The sequence below is a fragment of the Protopterus annectens genome, chromosome 8.part0 (genome assembly GCF_019279795.1).
Source record: "Protopterus annectens isolate FY-2018-M chromosome 8.part0, PAN1.0, whole genome shotgun sequence".
NCBI classification, from domain to species: Eukaryota; Metazoa; Chordata; order Ceratodontiformes; family Protopteridae; genus Protopterus; species Protopterus annectens.
Genome location: NC_056741.1, coordinates 1210452385 through 1210465072, shown reverse-complemented (window position 1 = coordinate 1210465072; position 12688 = coordinate 1210452385). Strand labels below are relative to the sequence as shown.

General features: G+C 47.1%; 1 protein-coding gene across 1 annotated transcript in view; it reads right to left on the bottom strand.

Annotated features, from left to right (window-relative positions):
• RPS19 (ribosomal protein S19) overlaps window positions 1–12688 on the bottom strand; it is a 181144-nt gene that overhangs the window by 69047 nt on the left and 99409 nt on the right. The window contains exon 5 of the mRNA XM_044080714.1: window positions 12011–12065. Coding sequence (XP_043936649.1) covers window positions 12011–12065 — 55 coding nt within the window. The remainder of the gene's footprint in view (window positions 1–12010; window positions 12066–12688) is intronic.

Sequence of the window (12688 nt, the reverse complement as noted above, 5' to 3'; positions counted from 1 at the left end):
ACGACCACTGAACTAGGTGTCCATTGAAGGATGCGCATATTGAATCTGGCGAGAGGAAGAAGCGCTATTGCTGCCGCCATGGACCCTAGTGCCCTCAGGACTCCGCCGGAACTGAGCTTGAGTGGAGAATGGCCCGCACCTGGAGCTGCAGATTTTGAATTCTGTCCGCAGTGAGGAAGGCTCTTAATCTCCTCGTGTCTAACCTGGCACCTATAAAATCTATGAACTGCGTGGGTGCTAGGTTGGATTTTTGTGTGTTTATTGTGATGCCCAGACGGGGAGCAAGATGGAGAAAGGAGTCCCGCGCCAATAGTAGTAGATGCCTCGTTGGGGCGGTGAGAAGCCAGTCCAGGTAGGGAAAGACCTGCACCCCCTGAAGCCTCAGGTGGGCCGCTACCACTGCTAATACTTTGGTGAACACCCTGGGGGCTGTGGTGAGACCAAAGGGAAGGACCAGAATTGGTAGTGACTGGCTCCCAGCCGGAAGCGGAGAAACCTCCTGGAGCGCCTGTCCATTAGTATATGGTAGTACGCATCCTTGAGGTCTATGGAGCACATCCAGTGATTTTCTCCCAGAAGGGGGAGAAGAGACTGCAACGTAACCATTCGGAATTTCTCTTTGGGGACTGTCAGGTTCAAGAGTGAAAGGTCTAAAATTGGTCTTAGATCCCCCGTCTTTTTTGGCACTAAAAAGAACCTGGAGTAGAACCCTGATCCGATCTGGTCTGGGGGGACGGGCTGGATGGCTCTTTTCTTTAGCAGACGGCCAATTTCTGCCAAAGCGGCCTCCCACTGACCGGGTGGAACGTCGGGGAGGAACTTCAATTTTGGCATGTGACGAAACGGGATACGGTATCCTCTGGATATGATTTGGAGGACCCAGCGGTCTGTTATGGACTCCCATGCCGCTAGGTGCTCTGAAAAACGTCCCCCGACTGCCTCCAGAGTGGAGCAGTCGGGCAACCCTTCAGGGCTGCTGCACGGGCCGTTCAGAGAAGGGTTCTCTGGACCCGAAGTTTCTGGGAGCCCCTCTGCCCCTGGGGCGGCGTCCTCCCTGTCCTCCTCTGCCACGGAAGGACTGGTTGTCCGGAACGGGCTGGGATTGCTGCGACTTCCGGAACATCTTCTTTTGGCACTTTTGGTTCCTAGAATAGGGCCTCTGGGGCACAGAGAAGAGGATTCCGACGGCAGACAGCGTCTTCCCGTCCTTTTCGCTCTGGGTCAAGGTATCGCAAACAGATTTGCCAAAAAGGGCAGAACCATCGAAGGGGGTGTTCGCAAATGATGCCTTGAAGGGCTCTGTAAAATCGCAATGACGGAGCCAGGCCTGACGTCTAGTAACTAGGCCTGCCCCTGCGGCTCTAGCGGCACCTTCCGTAGCGTGGGACAGTAACTGCATAGAGGTATTAGTGACTGACCTAAGAGAGGCCATGCGGGTGGAGTGCAATACTTTGTCCTCCTCCGACATGGACTCGGGGGGGATGCAGCGTATTCTTTAATAAGATTGCGCTGCATCCTAATCACATGTGCCAGGTAGTTCAGCGCTCTTACTGAAAAGGTCGCCGAACTAAACATCCGCTTCCCCAGGCGGTCCATCATCTGAGACTCCTTGCTCGGGGGATGGACCGAGGGACTCTCCTGAGCAAGTTCCCTCTTGGTGGCAGCCGCAGTCAACATGGCATCTACCGGAGGCCCCTTACTCAAATGGGCACGGTCAGCCAGGGGACTGAGAATACGGTCGGGCCTTTTGGGGATTGGCTCCACGGTGTCCGGTTCCTTCCACGCCCTGGTGGTACTGAGGTCCACCAGGGGGTCGGCAGGAGGGGACACCCAAGAGGTAGACTGGCCCGCTTCAAATGCCTCCAAGAACACGGACTCGTCAGAGGAAGACTTGGGGGCAGACCACCCCCCCCTTATGCGGAGCATTTCCATGATGTCTCCAAATGAGACATCCTCAGGGGGTGATCTTGGGGAGCCTTCCCCTTCCTCCAAGTCCGTGTCTTCTGAGAGAGACTCGGGGGAGTCTGTGCCTCCGTTTGCATGTATGTTTGCGGGGGGCATCCTCCGGGGGGCTGTCAGAGGACTCCTCGCAAACAGTGACCTGTTCCAAAGGAACTTGGGGCAAAGGAGCGGGCTGTCCCAAGGGCCGGATGGTGGAAGCCTGACCCAGTGGAGATGGAGCGCGGGACGGAGCCGAAGCAAGTGCCGGGGGTCCGGAGACCCTCAACAGGGCCCTTTCCACTACAAACGCCGAAGGGGAGCCGACCTCGAACAAAGGATCCGACAATTGGCTCCCCCTCGGATCCGAGGAGTGGATCGGAGCCGAAGCGCTCTGATCCAAGGGGACAGTGCGCTCCGACACAGACGGCGCCGAAGGAGCACTAATCCCCCCGGATCCGAAGCTCGGATCCAGGCTCAGAGGTCGGATCCGAAGCACTCGAGGGCAGGGTCGGATCCGAAGTACCGAGTACTATCGGCGCCGACCCACCCCCGGCTCCGAAGCTGCTCGGCTCCAACTGCTCCGAACCCGGGTAGCGGGCCGGAGAAGGAGCAATAGGTTTAAAGAAAGGGGTCGAGCTCCCCCCCAGAAGGGGGGGGGGGGGAGGCAAGAGCACTCCCATCTGCATCTGGGCCTGGATGAACCTTATCATCCGGTCCAGATCAGCGTCTGATAAGCTATAGGTCAATCTCGACGAGGCTACAGAGGTAGGCCTTGAGTGCCTCCTGGATTGCCTCGACAGAGATCGGGTCTCCTCCTCCTCAGGTCCCGGTGAAAAACACATGGGTGACCGGAGCCGAGGAGGGGGAGAACCAGCAGACAAGGAGGCCGGAGGAGAAGCCCGCTTGGCAGGCGGGGCCGAAACGGAGGTCTCGGCCCGCCGCTTATGGTGCTTCTCCCTCCGGTCCTTCTTTCTAGCTTCCCTCTCCTCCGAACCACTACAGGGAGGTCGAGTACCAGGAGGAGGAGGGGGAGCCGGAGAGGAGGTAACCGTAGACACTGTTCCCCCCGGAGTGGAGGTCGGAGCCGAGTCCGGGGGCAAAAGTCCCACCAGGACCAGCTTAGACCTCCGCTCCTTCAATGCCCTGGGGTTGAACCCTGCACAAATGGAACATCCAGAAGTGAGGTGTTCAACCCCAAGGCATCGAACGCACCGAGTGTGGCCATCAGCAGGGGAAAGCTTATGGCCACACTCTGAGCACTTTGAGAAAACAGCCTTGGGTTGTTCTGACATCCCAAGAGCTTAGAATTTACTTAAACTAAAGGTAAAAAGCAAAAGTAAATTACACACACAACAGGCCCAAACACACACTACGCTACCAGCGAGGGAAGGGAAAACTAAGTAAAAATTATTAAATTAACTAAACAAGTTTAAATATCAAAAAGGGAGCCTAAACTTTCACTCAAACTTTCAAAAATAATTAAATTTTAACACTAAAACACTTTATATAACTACTTAGCTGAAGAGCTCGAGAACACCAATCTGGTCACCAGCGCGGCAAACTAGATCTGGGGTCATGTAGGGAGAGCAGGGCATTATGGGTGAGGGGAGGAGCCGAGAGCTCGGATCCATAGCTGGTAAACCATGCCGGTTCGGATCCGATATCTGATCCATAACCCACAGGTTGCAGACAAATGAATCTCCTACTTCAGATCAGACATTACAGACCTCAATATCCAACACTGATAATACACTAGCCTCCTGTTTCATAAAGGGGCTCTTCTAGCAGTTAACAGCAATCCTGGAGGCACCAGAAGAGTCAGACGGACCCCACTGCCGCTAAACATTTAAACTCCTTTTCAGCACTGTAACTTGAGCCAAAGTACAAGAAACATCAGTCTGTTTGCTCATAGTATACAAGCTTTGTTTTCAGCTATTTATCCTGTTACTCTGCACTGAGAGATTCCTCCCAAAGGGGAACCATGCATGAATACCTATACTGACAAGGAATTCTGTTACTGCACTTTTTTTCACTTCTGACCACTTGCTCTGCACAGGAAAGCTGTAGCAAAATGTCCTAAATTACCCAACACACACACCTGAAGCGCAGGACATAAAAAAAAAAAAAAAAAGGCAAGAACCAGACAAATACTGCTAATTTAGGAGGCAGTGCAAAGAGATGCACTGCAATTAACAATTCCAAGATTAAAGGGGTGCTACACGGCTCAGTCTTATAACTGGAGCACAGATGGTTTTGTGCATTCAAACACAGCATATAGTACTAGTTTACTAGAAGTCCAAAAGAGGTATTGAACAAGTTCCAATTTAAGGTAGATGTAACAAGGAGTTAGGAGAGACCCCATTCGGAAGCCCTAGTTTTAACACTTTCCACTGACAAGAGGTAGTTAGCATTCCTTAAAAAAAAAAAAAAAAAAAAAGTTATTTAGCTCAAAGGAGCAGCAGTCAGAATACACAGGTGTTTTAATGTTGTGTAGTTCCTTAAGGTAGCACCACCAGGGGTAGAAGAGCAACTATTAAAAAGAGAAAAGGTAAACAAATCAGATCAAAGACTAAATTTGTCTAGCACAACAGGCTGGTGGCTAGGGTTAAGAAATTTGTTCATGGACTGTCATCTCTCAGAGTCTGTCATGGGCGACAGATCTTTGCAAGTCCTACATAGCATCATAGGAAGTTACTAAGTTATTGGCCCAGAGGCTGTTACAAGCCTAGCCAAGAATTTAGCCCATGTTCCAACAAGTCATGCACTCTTAACATTGTCAAGCAGGGACATAGTTGGAATCCCAGAGTGTATTTTCTGTTCCCCATCCAGTTATCTAGGTTGTGCTTTAAAAGGTTTAATGAGGTACTCTGCTTTATGTTGAGAGGGAGTCTATTCCACAAAAGGTGAGACTTTGGGACATAAATCTGTCTGGTCTGTGACAGCAATAGGACTTGACAGGTTGAGGTCGCGGAGCTTGACTTACAGACATGAAGCCGTCCTAAAAACATATGTGGCTACTGCCAGATTCAAACCAAACACCATCACCAATGCTAATGTCCCTAGCCTGAGCCATACATACAAAGCATGACAACAATGCTCAGATGAGGCATCAGTTAGCACACGAGACCCTTAAAAGAAATTCAGTCTACAAGCAGTGGAGAAATGTTATGATCCAGACAGCAACAAAGGTGGGAGCGGATACAAAGAAGCATGCAGAATTAACTGTTTAATGATAGCATGGAAAAGGTGGTAAAACCACACTGGACCACCACAATGGAAATGGACAGCTCTAAGTATAGGAAAAAAATCTGAAATTGTTACAGTGGTGATGGAAATGAAATACAACCTTCAGCAACGCTCAAACGACCATGTGGACTGCACAAGGACTAGCCTCTGTAGAGGGTCACAATATGCAACGCGCACACACAAGAGTAAATTTAGTACAGCTACCTCCCTTCATTCACAGCCATGCTAGCCTGAGGAATATGAAGCCTAGCAGTAAGCCCGACATACCTACTGGGTCTACTGCAATCTAACATGAGAGTAAACTCTTGCAGTTAAAAGCACTGCCTTAAATTTAATACACCAAGTACAATACAAAGACCAACAGTACATAAAGACCAACAGTACATATTAACAGACTCTTAGAACCAAGAACAGACAAAAAAAAAAAAAAAAAAAAAAAAAAAAAAAAAACACACCACAGTGCCCAAGTAGCCAGTGATCCAAAAAAAAGTACAGTTTTGTACCTACCATAAATGTAGATGTTAGAGGATCTACATTGCTGCAGTCATAACCTGTGGGTAGTCCGCTGTCCTCGGTCGGCCCGAATACCAAAGAGCTAGGCTGGCATCGGTCATTGTCACCCAGAGCCGACGTCAGTACGTAGTGGTACTTATGACAGACGCCATATCCTCAGTCTTTCTTGCCCCAGATGTCAGAAGGCCTATAAAAGAAAGGCCAGAGCCAAAGTAGTAAACACCCAACAACCACCAGTGTGGAAATAAAGAGTATCCCAAAAAGAAACACAGCAACCACCACTATAGAGGGGGAAGGAGGGAGGGATAATAGGACTGCAGCAATGTAGATCCTCGAACATCTACATTTATGGTAGGTACAAAACTGTACTAAGTTCTTAGTCTCACATTGCTGCAGTCATAACCTGTGGGTAGAATCCCAAAGCAAAGGAAAAGGGAGGCTGGCAAACTAAATAGCATTAGGAGCTGCTAACATGCCCTGTAAAACTGCAGTGGCAAACCCAGCCCTGGATTTGGAATAAAGAGGGAGATGGTAATGCTTAGTAAAAGTGTGTACTGAACTCCAAGTAGCTGCCTCCAAAATATCCTTAGTAGCTACACCCCTCAAAAAAGCAGTAGAAGTGGCAGTAGCCCTAGTAGAATGAGGTCTGATCCCAGCAGGAACATCCTTCCCATGATGAGAACAACAGAAAGCAATACAATGACCAATCCACTTTGAAATAGTCTGCTTTGAAACCGCTTTCCCTTGTGAACTCAAAGCAAAAGAAACAAACTGTTGAGTCTGTCTGAACTCTTTAGTTCTGCTCAAATAGTAACGTAACTGCCTGTGGATATCCAAAGAATGCAAGACTTTTCCCCCTTTATTTTGGGGATCAGCATAAAAAGTAGGCAAATGAATAGACTGGTTCAAGGCCACATTAGAAATCACTTTAGGCATAAAAGTAGGGTTAGTCCACAAAGAAACTCTATCCTTATGAAATATCAAAAAGGGTTCAACTGCCACGAGTGCCTGCAATTCAGATGCCCTCCTAGCAGAAGTAATGGCCAACAAAAAAGCAGTCTTCCAAGACAAAAACTTCATTTCAGACGTAGCTGCAGGTTCAAAAGGAGGTAAAGTAAGTTTCTCCAAAACAAAATTGAGATCCCAGGAAGGAGTAGGAGCTCTACGTGGGGGTCTTATATTCTTTGCCCCTCTAAGAAATTGTTTGAACAAAGGATGAGAAAATAAAGGAGGGTCACAATCAGTGAGCAGAAATGGCTGCAGCATGAACCTTCACAGAAGAGAATGACAAACCCTTGTCCAGTAATTCAGTAAGATACTGTAGTGCAAAACTCAAATTAGGCACTGAAACATCAAAACCCTTTGCAGTGCTCCAAAGAAAAAATCTCTTCCATTTATCAGCATAAACTCTTCTAGTGCTAGGCCGCCTGGCTTCCAAAATGACATCTAAAACCTGTTGAGGAAGCTGAGACCCCACCGGCTCCATCACAGAATACGCCAGGCTGTCAGATGGAGGGACTGCACCTGAACATTGAGAAAATGATTGTTTGACTGGGACAACAAATGAGGAACCTGAGGCAGAAGCCAAGGAGGCTCCTGGATTAAACTCCTCAGCAGAGGATACCAATGCTGACGTGGCCAATCTGGTGCTATTAGAATCATGCAAGGCTTGTCCCGCCTGACTTTCAAGAGTACCTTGGGGAGAAGAGGCAGAGGAGGAAAAGCATAAACGTGAAGGTTGTTGCAACTGAAAGATAGAGCATCCACTTTCCAAGCATCTGGGTGGAACATCTTTGTGCAAAATTTTGGTAGTTAAATTCAGTGGAGAAGCGAACAGATCTATGTTTGGAGTTCCCAAAGCCATAGTCAACTGTTTGAAAACCTGAGGATCCAGTTTCCACTCGTGGGGATCCACAATTTGTCTGCTCAATACATCTGCTAGGGAGTTCTGTGCTCCTGGCAGAAACCGTGCTTGAAGATTGATTTGCAAACTCAGAGCAGTCTCCCACAAAATCATTGCTTGCCTGCAAAGAGGGTAGGAATGGGTTCCCCCCTGCTTGTTGATCTACCACGACTGTTGTGTTGTCTGTTCGAACCAACACCTGTCCTGGCTGAAGTAGGTCCTTGAAGGCCATCAAAGCAAATTGGACTGCTAACATCTCCTTCATGTTGATATGCAAATGTAGTAGTTTGGGAGGCCACACGTTCTGTATCCATTTCCCATTGAAGTGTGCTCCCCAAGCCATGTCTGAGGCATCCGTCGTTAGGATCTGACTCGCCTCTGGTCACAGAGTCCCCTGTTTAGGTGACATTCCTGAGCCCACCACAAGAATTCCTTCTGGATGCAAGGTAAAATCCGAATGACTGTGTCCAAATCGTGGCAGTGTTGAGTCCACACACTTTTGAGATACCATTGTAGCTTCCTCATATGCAGTTTGGCATTGGGAAGTACTAGAATGCAAAATGCCATGAACCCCAAGGCTTGAAGGACTGTCCTTGCAGTCAGCCTGGACATTACAGATAATTGCTGGAAGTATAGATGAAGAGTTCTTTGTTTGTCCGGGGTCAGAAATGCCATCTGAGAAGCTGTATTCAGTCTCACACCCAGAAAGCACATGTCCTGAGGGGGCACTAGACTGGACTTTATTTCGTTCACAGAATACCCTAGGCATCTTAAAACTGTCATCACATACTGGAGATGTTGTAGTAACTTGTCTTTGTTTTGAGCAAGGATCAGGCAATCGTCCAGATAAGGATAAATTTGTATTCCTCTCTGTCTGAAGAAAGCAATTACAGGAGCCAGAACTTTTGTGAATACCCTGGGCGCAGTAGATAAACCAAAGGGCAATGCAGAGAACTGATAATGAGAAGTACCAGTCCGAAATCTCAGGAATCTCCTGCAGCTGGGCCCGATAGGAATGTGGAGATAGGCCTCTGAGATCCAGGGTTACCATCCAGTGATCCTTGCCTAGCATAGGCAGAAGTTGTTGTAATGTTAACATCTTGAACTTTGGAATGTCTAGGTAGGTATTGAGAATGGACAAATCCAGAATTGGTCTCCAAGTGTTTCCTTTCTTTGGCACTAGGAATAGACGGGAATAAAATCCTAGGCCTACTTCTGACGGAGGGACCACCTGAATTGCTCTCATCTGCAAAAGTAAAGAAATTTGCTCCCGAGCCTCCCGCATTTGCTGAGGAGGCACCTCCGGCATGCCTTTGAAAGGAGGAAAAGTGTGAAAATAAAACTTGTAACCTTGATTTATTATATCCAACACCCATTTGTCCTGGGTGACCAAATGCCAGTTTTGCTTGAAAAGTCCCAACTTTCCTCCTAGAGGAGCTACCAGTAAAGAAGGGTCTGGCAGCAGAAGATACAGGTCATTGGGTCTGTTTACGAAAGGACTGACCCCTGCCCTCACCAGAAGACTGTGCAGGAGAACTCCAAGTCCTAGGTCTGAAAGAACCCTGAGCGTGAGCCCTGCCTCTACCACGTCTAGACCTGCCCTTAGACTGATAATCCGAAGAAGGATAAGACCATCCTCTAGTAGGCCAATTCCTGCTAAACTTAGGGGGCGGCACCTGCATAAAATCCTTGACCGCCTGCATAGACTTAGCCTTATCTTCCATCTTTTTCAAAAACTGATTCCACAGGAGGACCAAAAAGAACTTCAGATTGTAGAGGAGCATCCAAAATCCGAGCCTTAGCATGCTCTGACAAAATTTGATCCTTAAGCCAGGCATGTCTACGAATAACTGAACCTGTAGCAGCCACCCTGGATGAAGCCTGAAGAGCATCGAAACCACACTGCAAAGAATGTTTGCCAACCTGATCTGATGCATGAACCAACTCCTGGAGCTCCTTACACTCTATACCCTCAGATAAAGCATCCACCTTAGATTTCAATTGGTTAACAAAAAGTTCTGATACTTCAGCATATGAAATTGGCAATTCAAAGCCCTCATAGCTAACGTAGAGGAGGTGTACACTTTTCCCCCACCTATCTAACGCTCTAGAATCTTTATCCAAAGGAACTGGATTCTTAGCCACAGAAGCCTTAACACCCTTCGGACCTTTAATAGTTTCCGGATCAGCTCTGGGACTCTTGTACAAATACTTATGTGCTTCTGGAACTCTGTAATACCTGTCTGGCTTAACAGGGGCAGGAGGCAAAGAATCAGGATTAAGGGAAGATTCAGAAAAAACATCCTGAACAACATCTAAGACAGGAGGAATAGCCAAGGGCCTATGTTGTGGCAGAAACAAAAATTCCCTAAGCCTTTTCCAAGAGTCTGAAAAATCCTGACCGTCCCACTTGAAATGTTCCCTCATGGAATGTAAAGTCTCAGAAAAAGAGAAATCCTCTGGAGGAGAAGCAGAAGGACAAGAGTCCTCTGCCTCCGAATCTGAATAGGAAGGGAAATCCTGAATTTCTTCAGCTGAGGAATCTAGTCTGAAGAATGATCCATTCCCTCCAAATCTGGCTCCACCCTAGGCCTCTTCTCTGGGGGGGGCATAGAACCCCTGATCAAAGTAATGAAGTCCTCTGCCATTTTCAACATATGCTTTTTAGGAACAGGGGCTGGAGAACTAGAGCTATGACCAGGGCCCACAAGACAAGATTTGGCCTTAGCATGGCCTTTAGCCACTGAAGTAGAAGGCCTAATCACCTTTTGTAAAGATGGAACTACAGATACCCGAGAAGCACCCTCAGCTGGGCCTAACTCCTGAGAGGCCAACTCCTGCAAAAGTAAAGGTTCCCCCTGGGATTCAGCCGAACCCTTGGCAGGATCCACCGAATCAACCGGAGGCTCCGAAGAACCGGCGTCCACCACGGACGACTCATCCGGTTTAGACCTCAAAGATTTATCTTTGCGCTTTTTAGCAGTAGCGGGCGGAGGATCCGACGGCATGTTATAATTACACCGTTTACCGAAAACAAGCCTGGCACAGTCTAATCTGCGTTTAATGGTGCGCTTATTAAATCTAGCACAAAAGCGACACCCGACCACGTCGTGCTCAGGCCCCAAGCAGGGAATACAGAAAGAATGATAATCCCTATGAGGTATCTGTTTCCCACAAGAAATGCAATTATTGACTTTTTCTGACATCCGGATAACTGAGGCAAGAAAAGACAAAAATTTCCCCAACGGGGTACTTAGCTCAACTTGGTCTTTGGTCTGAAACTTGGTAAATGAAAATTTCAGAACGCCGAACGGCACTTGCAAACGCTGCTTCTGCTTCGGACCACGCGGCAAGAAAGACTGAGGATATGGCGTCGGTCATGCGCTTAAGTACCACTACGTACTGACGTCAGCTCTGGGCGACAATGACAGACGCCAGCCTAGCTCTTTGGTATTCGGGCCGACCGAGGACAGCGGACTACCCACAGGTTATGACTGCAGCAATGTGAGACGAAGAACATCGATGCAGTAGGTGAAACAAAGCCATGCCTTGTCAATATCAATGGATCTAAATAGCAGTATATATAATCTGCCCTCTGCTTTTTAATTGGTTTATAACAGCACTATTTAGATCCATTGATATTGACAAAGCATGAGATTTAAAGATCTTTGGGGAGTCTAGCCTAATTACCCCACTGCACTGTCTGGTTAAGTGGCTTCCTCAGCCTCACACAGAGTAGCTTTATAGGTCTGTTGATTTCCTTTTGAGCCCACATCTGATGAAGTAATATGTAAACGAAAATGTAATGTGGAACGTTTATATGTGCAGAATCTTGCTGGAAGCGAAAGCTGTTTTAAAGCCATTAAACTTTTCATCTCATCCGTTCCTTCTCTGTGGCTTTATTGTTTCACCTACTGCATCGTTTTTTAGACTTAGAACCACTACCACCATTCAACAATTTTATGACTGCAGTGGTTTCTAATGCAAATATTGCCAAATGCAAAAAATACTCAAAACATGAAAATTGTTCTCTTCAACTGTGCGCACCTGGAGGGGGGCAGGGATGCCTGGCTGAAATCCTTACATGGATGATGTGAAGGGCTTTGCCCCAAAATAAATCCTGCTTTAAATCAGATATACCTATGACATTAGTGACTTCCACACAACTCCCCCACGTTCCAGCCAAAGGACTTCTACCTCCCTCAAAACATACAGTTGCACTCCAACATTAAAAACTCATATTCTGTTCATTTGCAAATGCATTTTAGCAAAAATTGTTCTGAAAGTTTCACACAGAACCAACATAACAGACACACTCACAAAAAGGGCTACAGAATGAGTAACCAGAAACCAATGGTCATGGAGGCAAACAATGAATCTACCAGCATAAATTGCTATAGATATTACCTGTCCAGCAATTCTATCTAGGTCTCTCTGTCCTTGAGGTGTTAGCCTGCGCCCCCTGAAAATAATTATAGAACAGCAAACAAAATAATCAGTGCAAGGTTTAAACTTTGGAAATGCATTAGATAAACATTCTTACATTACTGAGCATGAAGGCATCTATCCAAAATTATCCATTTCAAAATTAAAAGTTATGTACTTACCATAACCTGGCATCGGTGTTCTCTTCATTCTTCCTCACTATTGCGGTTACTGATCAGATCCTTGAATACGACTTCTGCATTTTTCACAGACTTGGGTTCCAGCCTTGAGCTCTTCCCACTACCCACAATGCTCTACACTGTACCCAGCTTCCTTAGTTTTCTGCAGAAGTTCTTATATGCTAGAGAGACCTAAAAGGAAAGAAAACAAGTAAACCAGAGGGTCAAAAAGGGAACACAGGGATCCTGCAAAACTCCGATACTCTACGAACTCCTAGGCTGAGGGATGGCTGGGAGAGAAGGCGAGGAAGAATGAAAATGGGCAATACATATGTTAAGTTATGGTAAGTACACAACCTATAAAAATTGGACGTACTTTTCATTCAATAGTGGGTCAGATTGCCAACTACGCATCTCAGCTGACCTCAGGGAAGGATGTGCCAGAACACTGTAGAAAATACAGTTGTGTACACTTACCATA